The 19283-nt window shown below is 42.3% G+C and overlaps 1 protein-coding gene across 7 annotated transcripts in view; it reads left to right on the top strand.

Moving 5' to 3' along the window:
• Nucleotides 1-19283, top strand: part of AAK1 (AP2 associated kinase 1) — a 101880-nt gene that overhangs the window by 57782 nt on the left and 24815 nt on the right. For 2 of the 7 annotated variants that reach the window (XM_063448651.1, XM_063448649.1), the window contains exons 18-19: nucleotides 117-218; nucleotides 1156-1266. The exons of the other annotated variants lie outside the window; for them this stretch is intronic. In XM_063448651.1, coding sequence (XP_063304721.1) covers nucleotides 117-218; nucleotides 1156-1266 — 213 coding nt within the window. The remainder of the gene's footprint in view (nucleotides 1-116; nucleotides 219-1155; nucleotides 1267-19283) is intronic. 7 annotated transcript variants of the gene reach the window in all.

Raw genomic sequence — 19283 nt, 5'->3', positions numbered from 1 at the left:
AATCCTAACCCTGCTGTGTGATGAGGTCTGTAATAACCTGGTGATGCCCTTCTTCTTTCCTATCCTTTCTCTCTTATCTTGTGCATGCTGCTTGATTGCTGTATTCATCCTACAAGGAAAGGCAGAGATAGCGGTTGAAAGCCTAATCCCTGGGCTTGAACCTCCGATGCCTCAGCGTCTGTCTTCACAGGCAGACTCCATCGCTTCAAACCGCACAGGTTGGTGGAGTGTAGAATTTACAAATCCTATATTTGTTGTATCTTGTGCAGTAAACTGAACTGGCTTCTATTCAAGTCCTGGAATGTTTAATTTTTAAAAAAAAAAATGTTTTCCAATGCATTGTATTCATACAGAACTGGAGCAACAATGTTTTGGATGCTGCTGTTGTTTTTTTTAATTTTTTTTTTTTTTTATTGTATTATTCATGTTGGTTTCATTTATTGGAAATGTGGCCTATTTTGGTTTCCATTTTTATCAAGATTCAGTAGTTGGAATATTATGCGAAAGCTGGATTGGTCAAAAGCAAGCATTCCAATATATCAAAAACTCGTATTATGCTTTTCTCAGCCTAATGTTCCCTGCATGACATATTGTGAACATTTCTGGGTTGTTTGAAGATTGTGTATAAAAACCCAGTATTTCATTGCTCTTTGAGATTTACTGGCATGTGCCCAGCCCACAACTGGACTCTGGAAAACCAGACCCGCATGAACAATGTAAAAGAGGGCAGTATTTGCCCACAAACATGTGTGCCCTAGACCTGCTCTAACTATAAATGGCCATACTGCCAATCCCTGTACTATTACTGCATCTGTTTTTTTTCTTATATCTTCCCATATATTTGAGTTCTTCTATACTGAACAGCTTTATACGTTCTTGTTATCAATGCAAAATATCTATTATTGCAAAGATTCAATCTGTGTACTATACGTAAAGGTTTATGTGGTAGTTTTAAAAAAAAAAAAAAAAAAGGGGGGGGAAAAAAAGTAGTTTACTAAATAAAATATGTGCTTTTCTTTGCTCTTGGCTTTTTAAATGTCTTCTGGTTTGTAAGGTTTTAAGTCTGAGCCGACGCTTGTTATATTCTTTTCCAAGCTCTCATGTATAGTAAGTAACACTTTGCCATCTCTTTAATGCTGCACATTGGAAACCCAGACTCTCTTACTGGGGAAGATTCTCTTCTTGACTACTCCCTTCTTTCTAACCCTGGGGCAGACCTTCTCGATGAATTTGCACCTGTATCTCTCTCTGCTCCAGCTTCTGCAGGTAAAGGCTTATTTGTGGCATATATGTGAATAGCCCAAACTGATTCACACACTATTCATCCATTTGCTCATCTCTCTGTCTATGAAGGCAAACCCTGCTTTACATTTGGGCCATTCCCCATTTATCTCTAATCAATTTTGCTATGAAAGTGAAAATACTGTGTAATACTGTGGCATCAATGCTACCTCCCCACATCTTTGGCCGAGCATGACTGGGAATCATCACTCATAATTTGCATTGAAAATAGATAGATACAGTTTGCACTAAAGTATCTCTCATTTTTTCTGTCTAGGTGTCTCTATAATTCCTTTCCAACCCACTCAAAATGTGTCCCATTTTAACATTCTAGAATCAATATAGAGGCTCTCTTAACTATGCTTCAAGGTGGTCAAAGTGCCTATGCTATTTAGACACGTCAGGCTCTTAATTCAAAGCGTTGCCCCTCACTCTGTAGGATTTACATGCTACAGTTGGGTAATCACTAGTTCATTTGAGATTAACATTTTTTTTAATTGATTTCCGTCCTGAAACATTTGCATTTTATGTCCTGTCCTTCATCATGCGGCAGTAGTAATGCCCAGGAAACCATAAAAATTATGAGAGGGGGCACTTAACTATAAATAGGACAATTACAAGAAAACTTACAGGAACGATGGGTTGAAGAGGACCCTGCTCAAACGAGCTTACAGTCTATCGGTATTTGTCAGAAACGTCGATCTTCCCGCTACACATGCCGCCGGGTGTGCAATTCCATCCCAGAAAAATTTTAAAGAATAAAAAACACAAAGAGCATGTCGATATGTGCACAAAAGTATGATGGACTATTTTCTAAGAGAACCATTGCATTTTACTTTAAATTAGGTTAGCACCCATTACAGTTGGTAGCAGTAATCTAAGCATTGTCAGATGTGTGACTCCATGTGAGCTCGATCTTTTTTTTTTTTTTTTCTTCCATGGAGTAAGTTGTAAAGCTTGTTGGGCCGAGGATATGCACTGACATTTTTACAATAATTTTAGATGTGTCAAATGTGTCATTTTTGAAGCAGTGGCCCACTGGGTTACATCTTTGCAAAATTAAAATCACTTTTGTGAATTGCTTAAAGAATAAAGGTTGTCCAACCAAAAAAAAATAACACCCTGATTTGGTTACCTTTCTATCTTGGTCCCCCCTTTCCAACCTTAAAAGGAAAAGCATAAATTTACCTATGTTTCAGCACTGAGACCAAATCCTTCAATCAGACCGATCCTCCTCTGCTGACCTCACTCCCCTTAGCTGTACAGTGAGGCTGAGCTTAGGGGAGGATATGGGCAACACGGAGGAGGGAGTAATGCTGCCATTGGATGCCTGTCGCTAGCATGCTATGTGCACTGATGTCAGACGTTCAATATGCACAAAATTGGTATAAACCACCCTGGAACTCTTTTTCCAGGCTGTTTAATGGTCCCACTATGATGCTGCCAGAGGTGGAGGATTGCAGGAGATGCATAACAAAAAATAGAAAGAAACATGTTTATTTCGTCTGTAACAGTGTTCATATCCGTTATGTGTATAACATAGTTGCATTTAATTCTATATCAATCGGAGACCGATGTATCCAATCTCTTAATTCAGAAAAAAATATCACGTTTCCATTTTCTTATATGCAGGTTCTGCTATAGTTCTATTGTCCCACTGTGTGGGCTATCTTCATTTTATTCTGGATCATAATTTGTTATTGCTGTGAACACCTACAATATGTAGAACTTTTCCATTCTTGAAAAGGCTTTCTTCATCTTGCTAAATATTGACTTGAAGTTAGGGCTTTTATTCATGACTTATTTTATGTGGGAGATCGTAAGATTAGTTGAGAAAATGTATTGAAGGACAACCACTATTGACATTCTAAAAGCAATAAAAATATTTAAAGTAGTGGGGGGATGGGGGGGAGGGACTAATCAAATCTTTACATTGTACCAAAATTGTTGGATAAAGGTTTTTTATGTTTTTTTTTTGTGGGGGTTTTTATATTCTGTGACATTTCTTGCTTTGGAGTGGGCAGAGAGCGTGCATTGCCTTCTGACACTGATACCATGTGCCATGTTTATGTTCGCAGGCACATGAGCCATATCAGTACCAATTATAGTTTACCTCTTCATGCTATCAGTTGGTATAAAATGAAAATAAAAGTAAACTGTACATTTGCTTGCACTGAGGTTAGCACAAAGTATTGACTGACAGACTTATTGGTGTTTTTTTTTTTTTTTTTTTCCTATCTTCTGATAAGTGTAATCTATATATCATCAAATCAGATCTGTACAGTGGCAGATATTATCTTATTGTGTTTTACTTATATTTTGATGCAGAAAGCTTTCATTATGGGGTGTGTAATTGGCGATGAAAGTAGAATTAAAGGGATATTTTAAGCATCAAAACAACTTTCACATAGTGAAGCAATTTTAATGTGTAGCTCATGCATCTGCCATTTCACTGCTCAACTATCTGCTATTTAGAAGTTTGTCACTTTTTATTCACATTTATGTCGCCTTAGCCATTCCTCCCCTGGCTTTGACTCACAGCGAACATTAAAAATGGATAATTTTGAATCATGTCTGACAATGCAGTGTGTTTACTTTACAAGTTTTTATCCACTGCTATGTCAATTGAACTTTAATCAAACACTGGAAACGCCTGCACGGTTTATTACACACAGTGCAATAAATTACGTTTTGAAAATTAGATCTCTGTTTACAGGAAGTGTATAGGGAGACTCTATAAGCCACATGCAGGGAAGGGCATGTCTGTGGCTGCCTAAACAAAGTGAATTCACTTCTAAATGGCACTAAATTGAGCAGTGAAACTGCAGGGACATATATCTCTATACACCAAAACTACTCCATTAAGCTAAACTTGTTTTGGCGCTTATACTTTTGCTGCAGGGCAATGCTATTTTCTGTTGTGCTCTTAACTTATACAGTGCTCTCTCCTTCCATTAAGTCTGGAATTTAACTTAGTTTATTAGACTAAATGATAAGCCAGCATTACAGTGATCGAACTCTGAATTACAGCAACCTCTAGTCATCATTTGACTTAAATTCACATGACATCTTTAAAAAAAAAAAAAAAAAACATATCCCAAAGTAGTGATTAGCCAATTGGAGATGGTTTTAATTATTTTTTTATCGGTTTAATTGCTCCCATTAGTAGCATATCTAAATTGTAAACACAAAAAGAGGGCAATCGGACACAAACATTATACCGAAGCCTAACATTTCTAAATTGTAGGCTGTTTGAGTTTATAATTGGTATCCTCTAATTGATTTTTTTTGTAGATTTAGTCAACTAAAACTAGACTAAAACTAAAATAATTCAGATGACTAAAATGGCTTTTTAGTCAAAAACTATGACTAAAACTAAATTGAAATTTGCTGCCAAAATGAACACCGCATAGAGGGTCTGTGGAAGAGTCAAAAGAGACAGACCAGGGCTTGGGAGAGAGACCCCTACAGGGGCTTAGAGGACACAAAGAGACACAAGACTATGACTAAAACTAAATAAAAAAACTAAATTGCCACCAAAATTGCCACTGGTTATATAGCAGCATCTGATGAAGGCAGGATTGGCATCTACCAAGGCTCTCATTCATTTTGCAGTGTTTCAAAAAGGGGTAACTGTTATTACATGTGATGTTTTTGAGCCAATGCCTTATATTTGTGTCCAGTTTGGAACTCTAAATGTGTAGAGTAGTCCTGATGCGCGAAGCAGCAAGGTCCTCCAATCTCATGTCTAAATAATTGCAGATATGTATATCTCCTAATGTGACTTGTTCACCTTTGCCTGTGTGCTGCCTTAAAAAGCTAAAAAGTTAAAAAGCTAAAAAGTCGTTCTGGGTTTTGTGCCAGTGTTAATTAATGGCCCTGGGCAAGTAGAAACTGTAAGTTCTTGGTCTGTGTAGATTACCATATTTTGAACAAAACAAGAGGGTATAAACTGAATCTATGGGAAAACCGGTATTAAAAAGCTTAAAGAGTGTATGTCACTACCTGCCATAATATTTTCCGTGCTGCGTTTGTTTGTAGACGGTGTGACTGTGTTACACGTTTGAAATATACAGCCTGTACCTATCGTTTTGAAAGCATGGCAAGCTTAAGTCGCCCATATGTTTAGAAAGGCTTAGTTGAGCTCTAGTAAGCCATCTACTTCTCCAGAGAGAAGAGGTACAGCCATGTGGATAAGTGTTCTGAAGCAGAGCAAAATTGCCTTGGTAGATCTGAGTGATCTCCATGTACTGCCTCTGGTGATACCAAGCAGTCTTTAAAGTTAGTGGTTTTTTCGAAGAATATTCTACAAGGTTTTCAAGTCACCAAATCACAGTTGAACTGCAGTCTTATTTAATGAAAATGGGTATATGTGTTTGATAACACTGTGATAAAGCAATCACAGATTTACAAAAACAAAAAACTATTATATTAAAAAATCTTGGTAGTTTTGTCAGTGAACCCTGATAATCCTTTTTGAATGGTTACTCCAACCCCGTGGAAGAGCAGGGAGACCCTTTTTGTCTATAAGTGTAATAAGCCAATTCTCATTGAGAAACCTGGGATTAGACCATTTTGCCGTCTCAGAACGCAGTCTGCAAGGTATTTTAGTTAAAGAAGAAAAAGAAGCTTATACAAGCTATGGACAAGATAATGCTTGCAAAGGAGAAGATGGTTACATCTGTCACCTGTGCGCTGTTCCAGAGTTCCAGGCTGCCCAAGTCACCTGTCTGGGAGTGCAACTGTCCGCCAGCACACAAATAGAAATAACTCAAGCCGAAACTCTTGCATACACCTACAGATCACTGAAATGGTCATGGTTGGAGTAACCCATCAGGACCTATATGATTCATATCATAGGTTCATATAGTTTGATTTGATAGTGTTTCTTGTCACTAGTGTACATTGCTTTGATTGCAATTACACATGCACCTGCGTAATGTAAAAAAAAAAATACATCTGGAAATGTTATTTTGCTCATTACCAGTATTGTATGAAAACACTTGAGCCTGCTTTTTTTTTCCAATTTGACAATTTTTATTGGTTTTCAAGAATTAGTTCACAGTGGTCATATTTCCATCGGATCGTACAATTGCATTTCATACAGTCTTTTGTACAGTATTCAATACATTTGGTGTTATGCCTCAGGTATACAATAGGTTACAAATTCTTTAACATCTATGCAACTTATGGAGTATATGGTATCCTTGGCACATTGTCTGTTCCTGTACTCTGGCTCATGTGTGCATCAGTCATTTGAACTGATTGGCGTTGGGTATGTGAACAAACAGATTAACATATTAACTATATGCATTGTGGGTTGCCTTGTGGGATCTTTTTGTGCGTGCGAGCACCTGATTTTGTAGGCCTGAAGACTCGTGTGTCGGTGTGATGTTACAGGTGTAAACGTGATCCAGTCTTGCGTGCGTTCGCCTCCCCCCAGGTTCCCACCTCTCTTCCCTGTACCTGGGATTTAGGCAGGTAGTGTAGCTTTTTTGTCACCTGTGCGTGGTGTAACATAGGTGTTCCATTGTGCTCTGGCCTCAGCGTGGACTGGCCGTGCCCGTGATTGGAGCATGGTCATTGTTTCATAGTCCAGGTTTGTTGAAACCTGTTTGATCAAGAGATGCTGCAGAGGCGTCTCTGTTGATTTCCACGCTCTAGCAATAAGCGTGTTGGCTGCGATCAATATGTGGAAGAGCAGTATAGAGTTTGGTTTGGTGTATGTATTTAATGTCATAAAAAGTAGGCACAATTCAGGTGTGAGCGATATATGTTGGTGCAGTGCTTCTGAGAGTACCTCTCCCACCATCTTCCAGTATGTTTTGATTTTAGTGCATGACCACCATATGTGGTACATAGAGCCCCTATCTTTTTGGCACCTCCAGCACTGATCAGTGGTTCCCGGGTATATCCGCGCTAGCCTGGTCGGAACCATGTACCAACGGTATTGCAGTTTCCGCATGAGCTCCAGGTGTGAGGCACAATTGGACCTGCCTCTATGTGCTGTAAATGCCTGTTTCCAGGCAGTCTTGTCGAAGGTGCAGCCTATGTCCATCTGCCACTCGTGTACATGTGTGTCTACGGTGTCTCCCCCCTGGTTATTTAGTAGGTTGTAGGTCATTGCAAGTATTTTTCGGGGGGTGCGGTGAGAAAGGCAGGCTAGCTCAAATTGAGTCAGCTGTTGTGCTGAGGTGTCCATGTCAGTGTCGGTTAACATGGATTTCACCTGGAGGTAGGAGAATATTAGTCTGGAGGGTAATTGAAATGTGCTCTGTAGGTCGGGGAATTGCGCTAGTTGATTGTTTACGTATAGGTGTCTCACGTATGTGCATCCCCCCGACATCCACTGGCGATGGTCGAATGAGGGGTTGGCTATATGCATGCTGTGCAGGGGGGCAGCCAGGGACCAGTGTTTTCGAGAGCATAGAGTTCCCCTGTGTGCGTCCCATATTTTAAGTAAGAGGTCCGTGGGGGGCAGCTTCTCTGGCAACTCCGGTCTCAATCGCCGTGGCACCCAGAAGAGGCGATTTAACGGGATCTTGGCAGTCCAGGTGGACTCAATGTCTACCCATTGTGGTTGGTTTTCTGTCGCGTGTGAGGTGATCATTGTAGCAAGCAAAGCTGCTTTGTAGTAGAGTCGTATGTTTGGCATGCCCAGTCCCCCCCTATCTATGTGTTTGTGTAGGGTTGATGATGCTACTCTAATTTTGCGGTGTCCCCAGATAAATTTGGTAAACATCCTCTGTAGGGTGTCAATATAAGATTTGGGAAGCGCTATTTGTAAGGTCCGCAGTAAATATTGGAGCTTAGGTAGGAGGGTCATTTTAATGGCCGCTATTCTGCCCAGCCAGGAGAGGAACTTCCCCTCCCATGATTTTAATGTGGCCGACAATTTTTCAGCTAGTGTTCCATAATTGCTGTGGAACAGTGCATCAGGGTTTTTGGTGATAGTGAGTCCTAGGAAGGTAACATTATCTGTCCTCCAATCTAACGTATATGCAGTCTGTAGTGTTGTCAAGATGTCTCTGGGTATACCCACTCCTAACGCTTGGGTTTTAGTCGCGTTAAGTTTATAGTAGGACTGTTTTCCATATGTGGCCACCTCTTCTAGGAGGTTCGGTAGTGATGTCTGGGGTTGGGTCAAAGTCAATAAGATATCATCAGCAAATAAATTGGCTTTGTATTCTTTATTCCCAACGCGGACCCCGTGAATATCTGAGTTATTCCTAATTCTGGTTACTAGTGGTTCCAGCGCCACAACGTATAGCAAGGGAGATAGTGGACATCCCTGGCGCGTCCCATTGGAGATGGTAAACGGGTCGGACACGAAGCCCGCGTTTAGTACTTGTGCTGAGGGCGAACTATATAGGGCCCTGACCACTGATGTAAATTCTGTCGGGAAGCCGAACTTAGAGAGTACCCTCTCCAGAAAGGTCCAATGCAAACGGTCAAAGGCCTTTTCTGCGTCAAGGGAGAGTATCAGGCCGCCCCGATCGTCCCGTCTTAAGCTGTGCAGGAGATCTAGGACTTTGCGTGTGTTGTCTGTGCCCTGTCTGCCAGCTACAAATCCCACCTGATCATTGTGTATGATGTGGGGGAGGATGTCACTCATCCTCCTCGCGTATATTTTGGCGAACAGCTTTGCGTCTGTGTTTAAGAGCGAAATCGGTCTAAAGTTTTGGGGATGTGTGGGGGTTTTTCCCGGTTTTGGTAATGTGACAATGTGGGCAGCTAATATCTCCCTTCCAAGTGATTCGGAGTTGACTGCTTCTGTGAAAGCTTGAACTAGGTGTGGTGTTAGTGTTGTTTGGAATGTTTTGTAATAAAAATTGTCGAAGCCGTCCGGGCCAGGTGATTTCCCTGTTGGTAGAGCTCTAATAGCCTCTTCCACCTCTTTATCTGTGATGGGGTTGGACAGAGTAGTTTGTTGGGCTAGCGATAGTCGGGGTAGGTGGATTGTGTCTAGATAGGTGTTGATGCTGTCTGTCAGCGGTTGATGGGTGTTAGTGTCTTTGTTGAGGTTGTATAGGTCTGCATAATACCTGGCGAACTCATTGCTGATTTCCCGAGGCATCATACATTTTTCCCCGTTTGGTTTGAGGAGGTATGCTATTTTTTGTTTGACTTGTTGGTCCCTGAGCCTGGTGGCCAAGAGCTTGCTTGCCTTATTACCTTGCGTGTAATTTGTGGCTTTTAATTTTGTAAGGTAAAAGTTTGTACGTTCCAGTGCATGTTGTTGAACCTTCCTGGTGAGGGACACGATCTTGTCTCTCAGCTCAGTGCTGGGTGTGAGTTGGTTTTGTGTGTTTAGGTGGCACAGCTCTTGCTGCCATATTCGCAGTTGGGTTTGCGATTGTTTTTTCAAGTAGGACGCCCTCCTAATGAGCAGTCCTCTGATCACCGGCTTATGTGCGACCCATCGGGTGCTGGGGGAAATATCTGGGGTGTTGTTGTCCTCGAAGTAGTGCTGAAGGGCCGTGTCTAATTCTGTTTTGAATTGTGTGTTTTGTAATAGGGACGTGTTTAAGCGCCACGGACTACGGTGTTTAAAATCGTAGAGGTCTTTAAGATCTAGGGTGAGGGGTGCATGGTCAGACCATGTGATGTCTCCTATGTCACACTTAATAATTTGGTTGAGGAAGTTACCCTGCAAGAGGAACCCATCTATCCTGGAGTAGGAGTTATGTACCGGTGAAAAGAAGGTGTAGGATTTTTCTGTGGTATGTGTCAGCCTCCATGCATCATAATAGTGATGTAGCATGAGGAGCTTTTGTATCGCCTTGCTTTGTCGTTATAGGGTGTGATATCTAGCGCTATGGGGTGAGAGAGTGGTATCCATCTGGGGGTTCAAGACGTGGTTGAAATCCCCACAGATGATTGTTATTCCCTGCTGTATTGCTGACACTTTGTGCAGTATCTTGTGCAGAAAGTTCCGTTGGTTTGTGTTGGGTGCATACAGATTTACAATTGTGTACAGGACGTCATTAATGTGGCCTACGATTATAACATACCGTCCGTTGGAGTCAATGTCTTGTGTGACCAGTGAAAAGGATACTGCTGCACTAAACAGTACGGTGGCGCCTTTCGATTTTGTCGGGGAAGTGGCGTGGAATTGGTGTGGATATGTGGTTGTCAGTATCTTCGGGTGGTCGCCTGTGCGGAAGTGCGTTTCTTGCAGACACGCTACATCCGCTCCCTGAGACTTCAGCTCCTTAGCAAGTGCATGTCGTTTGTGAGGGACATTAAGTCCTTTTACATTCAGAGAGCAAAATCTCATGGGGGGTCATCTTTCAGAATGTATGGTAATGTTATGTGTGGCTTATCTATGGTGGGGTCCGCTGCCCATCCCAGCTCAGTCCAGCTAGGCAGCGGGGTCCCCTCAGGTTGTTCAGATGGTACTCGCAGTGTGGCATATATCCCAGATGGGTAAGTAGCGTTGTGATGTGTGTGGTCAGCTCGTGTGTGAACATCCGCTGCTAAGGGGCTACCCACATAGCCCACAAACAATAAACAACGGTAATAAACATAACATTGTGGCTTATATACATTTTGCAGTATTTGGTTGTCAATGAGAGCATAGTCACAATTAAAACAATAATAACAATATAAACTTAACTGAAACAGTACTAGTGCCAATATGATGGCTTGGCTCTGCGCAGCAGTGCCGTGGGGGATGAAGCTTATGGCTTCAACAGGAGACAGGCGCTCCGCCGCGCCGGCCCATTTTGGATAAGCTTAGTGAACATAGTTATGTGACCCTTAGTGAACATAGTTAGTGCAAATGAGGAGGGGGGAGGAAGGGGGGTGGTGGGTGGGGGAAGTGCCCTATGGCCAATATACAGTGATGAAATATGCAGTCTGTTGCGAATTCTTACAGAGTATATTCCAGTCTCCGTGACTGTGTTGGTATTTCCTTTACTTTTATTTATATATCTTTTTATTTTATTTATTTATTTATTATAATTTTTTTTTTTTTTTTTATTTTTTTTTTTTATTTTAATGAGGAAGAGCAACATGTGAGCCCAGGTATAGGGGCTTCTAGAGTGTAAGGTAGGAGGGGTGTGGGGCAGGTGTGGGGGAACCTAGGATGGCTGTGCAATTGTCCCTTTATGTGTGTATGGGTTACCGCTTGTTTTTCCTCCACTCTGGGGACAGTCTCCGCATCTCCGGTGGTCTTTTGTGCGTGGTGGGAACTGTTATGCCCCATTCTCTCAACAGGTTACTGCCCTCTTCTGGTGTGGAGATGGTGAAGTTTTTCCCCCCACGATGTACCAGCAGTTTAACAGGGAATCCCCACCGGTAGGCGATGTGTTGTTCTCGGAGTTGCGCTGTGATGTCTTGGTAGTCCCTCCGGCGTTTCAGCGTTGCTGGGGAGATGTCCGCAAATATCTGGATGCCGTGAAATTTATCCGGCAGGGCTCTGTTTGCTCTGCTGCCCCTTAGTATGATTTCCTTTGCATGAAAATAGTGCATACGCACCAGTATGTCCCTGGGGCTGTCCGGTGGTAAGAACCTCGGCCGTGCTGTTCTGTGGGCTCGGTCCATCAGCAGGACATCGGAAGGTAAGTCAGGGGCCAGACTTCTGAGCAGTTCCGCTATATAGGTTGGAAGGTCCGTCGCCCCAACCGTTTCTTTCACGCCCCGGAGCCTCAGGTTGTTACGCCTGGCTCTGTCTTCCATGTCGGCAAGCTTATTTTCGTATGATTCCATGCGTGCAGCGAGATCATCCACCGCGTGTGTCAGGGTGTTGTGGGCTTCGGCATGGTCCGCCATTTTATCCTCCATAGCGGAGGTTCTCGCGCCCAAATCTTGGAGGTCTTTCCTGAGGTCTCCGATGGACGTTTGTAGGGTGGTAAGGATTTTGTGGGACATGGTATCCAGCATGCCTTGTAGCAGGTCTTTAGTGAGCTGGGGCTCAGGATGTGGCGACCCGCGGGCCTGCTCTTCTTCCTCCTCTGCGCCATCTTGGCTATGTTCCAGGGGCTGGATAGTTTTCCCCTGGTGTGCTTTGGAGGTGAAGAAGTTCGCCTTTTCTTGCTTCTCGGTGGCTCTCTTGCTTTTTGCCTGGGACATGATGGTATTTTCGGATGGTATGGGTCACAATTGTGGTTATGTGGGCCTTTTGACGGCGGAGCTAGTGCTACATGCGACCGTTCTCCATGGGTGTCAGGACACGCCCCCTTGAGCCTGCTTTTAAATGCATTCGGAAGACGGATAGGAAATACACAGAAAAAAATGCATTGAAAAAATAAATTAAGAAAAATTAAGATACAAATCCTGGCTATCCCATTTTCAGCTGTAGATGTTTAACCCCTTAAGGACCGGACTGTTTTTGCGATGTTGTACATTTGCGACCAGGCATCTTTTTACACTTTTGTGGTGTTTGTGTTTAGCTGTAATTTTCCGCTCTCTCATTTACTGTTCCCATACAAATTATATATTGTTTTTTTCAGGACAAAAGGGGCTTTCTTTACATACCATTATTTATATAATCTCATGTAATTTAATTTTTAAAAAATGAAAAAATATGATGAAAAATTGAAAAAAATACATGTTTTTTGACTTTTATGTGAAAAATCTTTTACTCATCTACAAAAGCGAATGAAAAAAAATGCTAAATAGATTCAAAATTTTGTGCTGAGTTTAAAAATACCCAGTGTTTACATGCTTTTTGCTATTTTTTTGCATGTTATAGGGCTATAAGTACAAGTAGGATATTGCGGTTTCAAAACATACATTTTTAAAATGTATCAATAGTGACATTGTAACACTATTATCTGTCATAAATCGCTGAATAACACCCCACATGTACATATTTTTTTTAAAGCAGACAACCCAGGGTATTCAATATGGGGTATGTCCAGACTTTTTTAGTAGCCACTTAGTCGCAAACACTGGCCAAAGTTAGCGTTCATATTTGTTTGTGTGTGAAAAAAGTAAAAAACTAAATTGAACGCTAATTTTGGCCAGTGTTTGTGACTAAGTGGTTACTAAAAAAGACTGGACATACCCCATTTGCAATACCTTGGGTTGTCTTCTTTTGCAAATGGTATGCCATCATGGGGGTAATTCTCATTCCTGGGCTACCATACGCTCTCAAAGGCAACGTAACCAACCTGGCCATTTTCAATGTAAAAATATTTGACCCATATATTTGACCCTGTAACTTTCAAAAACGCTATAAAACCTGTACATGGGAGGTACTTTTATACTCAGGAGACTTTGCTGAACACAAATATTAGTGTTTCAAAACTGGAAAATGTATCACAACAATTATATCATCAGTAAAAGTGCTGTTTGTGTGTGAAAAATGCAAAAAAGTCACTTTCACTGACAATATCATCGCTGTGATATGTTTTACTGTTTTGAATCACTAATATTTGTGTTCAGCAAAGTCTCCCGAGTAAAACAGTACCCCCCATGTACAGGTTTTAGGGTGTCGTAGAACGTTACAGGGTAAAATACAGTGCTAGCAAATTAAATTCTCTGCAATTTCGGCGTGGGTTGGCAGGCAGGTCCCTCAAATTGCAATTAATAAAATTACTTAATTATGTAAAAATATTACATAAATACGCACGTAGAATTTAAATATATATGCATATTTATATATTTGAAGTCTACATGTATATTTATATAATTATTTATGTAATTTTGTATATGGACATATGAATAGTTCGTATTCTTTTTATTTATTTATATATACATAGATATATATACAATTTCATTCTAAGTGTATTTTGATATAAATATATATATATTAATATCAAAATACAGTTAGAATAAAATTTCGTATAGATATATAATTTTTTTTAAAATTTTTATTTTTTTAATTTAATTTACTTATTATTTGTATTTTATAATAATATATATATACAATATATATAGTTATTATATATATTATATATATATGTGTGTGTAATTTAAGAATACGTGTATTTTTATATTAATATATGTACATATTAATATAAAAATAAACTTAGCATGACATTATATATATGATATATAGACATATTATATAGGTATAATATATGTCTATATATCATATATATATATATACACATATATAATAATATTTTTTTTTTATTCACTATAACTTTAATTTTTTTTTGATTTTACACTGGCAGGGAGACTGCCTGTCAGCACAGACAGCCTCTCTTGGCAAACTTATTACCTCTTTTGGATTTCACTACCACCTGTACGCTGATGACACCCAGCTATATCTCTCCTCCCCGGACCTCTCCCCTGCCGTCCTGCAACGTGTCACTGCTTGCCTTTCTTCCATCTCTGACTGGATGTCCTCCCGCTTTCTGAAACTCAATCTCTCAAAAACTAAGCTCCTTGTCTTTCCTCCTCCTAATACTGATCCTCCTCTTTCGCTCTCCCTCCAAGTTTGTGGTACCAACATCAGTCCATCCTTGCAAGCGCGCTGTCTTGGCGTCATACTTGACTCTGGTCTCACCTTTGAGCCTCACATCCAGCATGTTGCCAAATCCTGTAGATTCCATCTTAAAAACATAGCCCGCATCCGCCCCTTTCTTGCACCAGATACTACCAAGGAGCTTGTCCATGCTCTAGTAATTTCCCGCATGGATTATTGTAACCCTCTCCTGATTGGTCTCCCCAATAGCCGTACTGCCCCCTTTACACCGTAATGAATGCTGCTGCTAGATTGATTTTCCTCTCTAGTCGTTTCTCTCACACCTCACCCCTCAGCCAGTCCTTACATTGGCTTCCTGTATGCTATAGGAGTCAATTCAAGGTACTAACTCACACCTATAAAGCACTGAACAACTCTAGCCCCTCTTATATCTCCTCACAGATCCATAGGTATGTCCCTTCTCGGTCTCTCCGTTCTGCCCATGACCACCTCCTGTCCGTTGTCCGCACTCGTACGGCCAACTCGCGCTTGCAGGACTTCTCGCGGGCGGCTCCCTTCCTATGGAATAGCCTGCCTACCGCCATCAGACTCTCCCCTAGTCTTGCATCTTTTAAGAAGTGCCTTAAAACCCATCTCTTTAGGAAAGCTTATGGCCTCCAAGACTAACCCTTACCTCACATACCTGTCTCTTGCCCTCTCCTAAAGGGCAGCCCACCTTATTTGATTGTAAATTCCTGTCCTAATGTGTTTTACACCCCACCTCCTATAGAATGTAAGCTCGTTTGAGCAGGGTCCTCTTCAACCTATTGTTCCTGTAAGTTTATTTGTAATTGTCCTATTTATAGTTAAATCCCCCTCTCATAATATTGTAAAGCGCTACGGAATCTGTTGGCGCTATATAAATGGCAATAATAAATAAATAATAATAGATGGACTTATAAAGTAGATCAACTAGATCTCCTTCTCTTCATGGACGAGTGGACTCATGGAAATTTGCAAAACTGCACTTTTACACTAGGTGTCTCTAATCCCCTGCAAAAACAAATTTGAGGCTCAGACCAGGTTTTTAACAGATGTTTGAAGATCTGGAGAGCTAATCGGTCCTCCAGAAAACTGGGTTATAGTTCATAATACCTTTTCCAGATCAACATTAAGTTTGATAAATGACTTTGCTTTTACACATTTTTGGTAGACTGTGGAGTTGTGAGGCATGCCAATGCAACAAATAGATATACTAACTAGGCAAATAGTAAGCAGGAGCAAGTAGGTGATAGAGCAATACAATTTCTCGCTTATAATTTATTAACAAAGTTGCAACTCCCCAGTATGCCATAAAAATAAAAAAAATACATATAATTTTTAAATAAAACAAAATATCCAAATTAAAAGTAAATAACATTTTATGTGATGATTAAATGTAAAATTACCCTGCAGTAAAATTACATCATTTTCAAAATATTGATAGAAAACTACAATTCTAAAAATATACAAGACATAAAAGTGAATTATGGGTTTGGGAGGGGATCTCTATTTTTTTGGATAGCATTTTAATAATAAAAATATCTAGTATGATGAATTCACAAGCTGATTCAGGATCACATTTTGTGTAGGGTACTTGGCCATACGTATTAATCAATTGAGCAGTCTTCATTTGTTTGAATAGATGACTGCACCGCAGTCCAGAGTGTATCAGTGTGGTGTTTGGTCGTTAAACCCTTAAGGACCAAACTTCTGGAATAAAAGGGAATCATGACATGTCACACATGTCATGTGTCCTTAAGGGGTTAAAGAGACACTGCAGACCTCTAAAGCACTTTTTGTCCTCTTTATTTTTTTTATGCTACAAAAACTGAATATTTCAACAGAAATTGTCATGTCTATAATATAACTTTATTAAACGCCCCTCCTGGCTGTCAATCAGACGACCGGTCCTCTTATTTCCTGATCAGTGGAGCTAAACATAAGAGGCCTTGCAAAGACTTCTCATTGAGCTGCATTGGGAAGTATGTGATTGGACAGCCACAGAAAGTCTGGAAACAAAAGTATGTGTGTAAGTGTGTGTGTGTGTGTGTATGTGTGTATATATATATATATATATATATATATATATATATATATATATATAATATACACACACACATTCTACATATATATTTAAATATTAACTACATAATTATTTGATTGTATTAAATATAATTTGGGGGACCTGCCTGATAACCCAGGTAGACAGTCCAGAGAATTTAATTAGTGAGCCCTATATATAACCTCGTAACAATCCAAAACACCATAAAACCTTTACATAGGGGGTATTGTTATACTCTGGAGACTTCGCTGAACACAAATATGAGTGTTTTAAAAACTAAAACTTATCACAACGATCGTATCACCAGTTAAAGTGCAGTTTTTGTTAAAAAAAAAAAAAAACCCTAATAAAAACGCTAACTTTCGCCAGCGTTTGTGACGAAGTGGCTGCTACAAAAGACAAGACATACCCCATTTTGAATACCCTGGGTTGTCTACATTTGAAAATGGTATGCCATGACGAGGTTGATTCACATTCCTGGGCTACCATATGGTCTCAAAAGGCAACATAGACCCAGCAAACCATTCTGCAAACTGAATTGGGCAAGCACTATATTGACCCTGTAATTTTCCAAAACACCATAAAACTTGTACATGGGCGGTATTGTTATACTCGGGAGACTTTACTGAACACAAATATAAGTGTTTTAAACCGTAAAACTTATCACGACAATGAAATCACCAGTAAAAGTGCTGTTTTTGTTTAAAAAAGAAAAAAAAATGCAAAAAACAAATATGAACACTAACTTTGGCAAGCATTTGTGGCTAAATGGCTACTACAAAAGACTGGACATACCCCATTTTAAATACCCTGGGTTGCAAACTTTTTCAAATGGTATGTCATGGGGTTAATTTTAATTTCTGGACTGCCATACTGTCTCAAAGGCAACATAGGCCCAGCAAACCAATCTGGCAAATTTCAATGTGCAAACATAGAAAAGGGGAAAGTCCTATCTGGCAAACAGCAATTTACAGAAATTGGCAAATCTTATGTTTGACCCTATAACGTTCTCAATCACCATAAAACCTGTACTTGAGGGGTACTGTTGTACTCGTGAGCAGAGGCGGCTCTCTAATTAGGCGATTTAGGCGACCGCCTAAGGCCTCGCGCAGTCAGGGGCTTCGCGGCCGCCTAAATCGCCTGAGGGCAGACTGACAGGTCGGGTTCTCGGTCTATGACCGAGGACCCGACACAGGAGGGGGCCCGGCGGCTTGCTCATGGTGCCGCCGGGTGCGAGGCCCCTCCTGTCAGGCCGCCTGGGGAGAGAGCCTGCCTCAGTCTGCAGCTCCGCCGGGTGTGAGCTGCAGACTGAGGTCTCGCGATCTCCAGCCAATCAGAACGTTGCCGCGGGTTACCACGGCAACGCTCTGAATGGAGATCGCGAGACTTTCCCCATGTGGTCTGCAGCTCTGCATCCGGCGGAGCTGCAGACCGGAAAGCCCACTGGACCACCAGGGAGCCATCCAGGACACTGGACCACCAGGGACAGATTGACCCCCCCTCACCCTGTCATCCCACATGTCACCCCCCCACCCCAGCTCACCCTGTCACACCCCCACCCCATCTCACCCTGTCACCCCCAACCCCATCTCACCCTGTCACCCCCACCCCATCTCACCCTGTCACCCCCACCCCATCTCACCCTGTCACCCCACACCCCATCTCACCCTGTCACCCCCAACCCCATCTCACCCTGTCACCCCCCACCCCATCTCACCCTGTCACCCCCCACCCCATCTCACCCTGTCACCCCCCAACCCCATCTCACCCTGTCACCCCCCACCCCATCTCACCCTGTCACCCCCCACCCTATCTCACCCTGTCACCCCCAACCCCATCTCACCCTGTCACCCCCCACCCCATCTCACCCTGTCACCCCCCACCCCATCTCACCCTGTCACCCCCCACCCCATCTCACCCTGTCACCCCCAACCCCATCTCACCCTGTCACCCCTCACCCCATCTCACCCTGTCACACCCCCACCCCATCTCACCCTGTCACCCCATCTCACCCTGTCGCCCCCCTCACCCCATCTCACCCTGTCATCCCACATGTCACCCCCCCACCCCATCTCACCCTGTCACACCCCCACCCCATCTCACCCTGTCACCCCCAACCCCATCTCACCCTGTCACCCCCCACCCCATCTCACCCTGTCACACCCCCACCCCATCTCACCCTGTCACCCCCCACCCCATCTCACCCTGTCACCCCCCACCCCATCTCACCCTGTCACACCCCCACCCCATCTCACCCTGTCGCCCCCCCTCACCCCATCTCACCCTGTCGCCCCCCCTCACCCCATCTCACCCTGTCGCCCCCCTCACCCCATCTCACCCTGTCGCCCCCCCTCACCCCGCCACCCCACTAATCGCCACCCCCTCACCCTGCCACCCCACCTGTCACCCCCTCACCCTGCCACCTCACCCTGTCACCCCCCTCACCCTGCCACTTCACCCTGTCACCCCTCTCTCACACTGCTACCCCACCTGTCACCCCGTCACCCTGCCACGCCACCTGTCACCCCCATCTCACCC

The sequence above is a fragment of the Pelobates fuscus genome, chromosome 3, assembly GCF_036172605.1.
Source record: "Pelobates fuscus isolate aPelFus1 chromosome 3, aPelFus1.pri, whole genome shotgun sequence".
Classification (NCBI taxonomy): Eukaryota; Metazoa; Chordata; class Amphibia; order Anura; family Pelobatidae; genus Pelobates; species Pelobates fuscus.
Note: the sequence above shows the minus strand (reverse complement) of the source record. Positions and strands in the feature narration are given on the sequence as shown.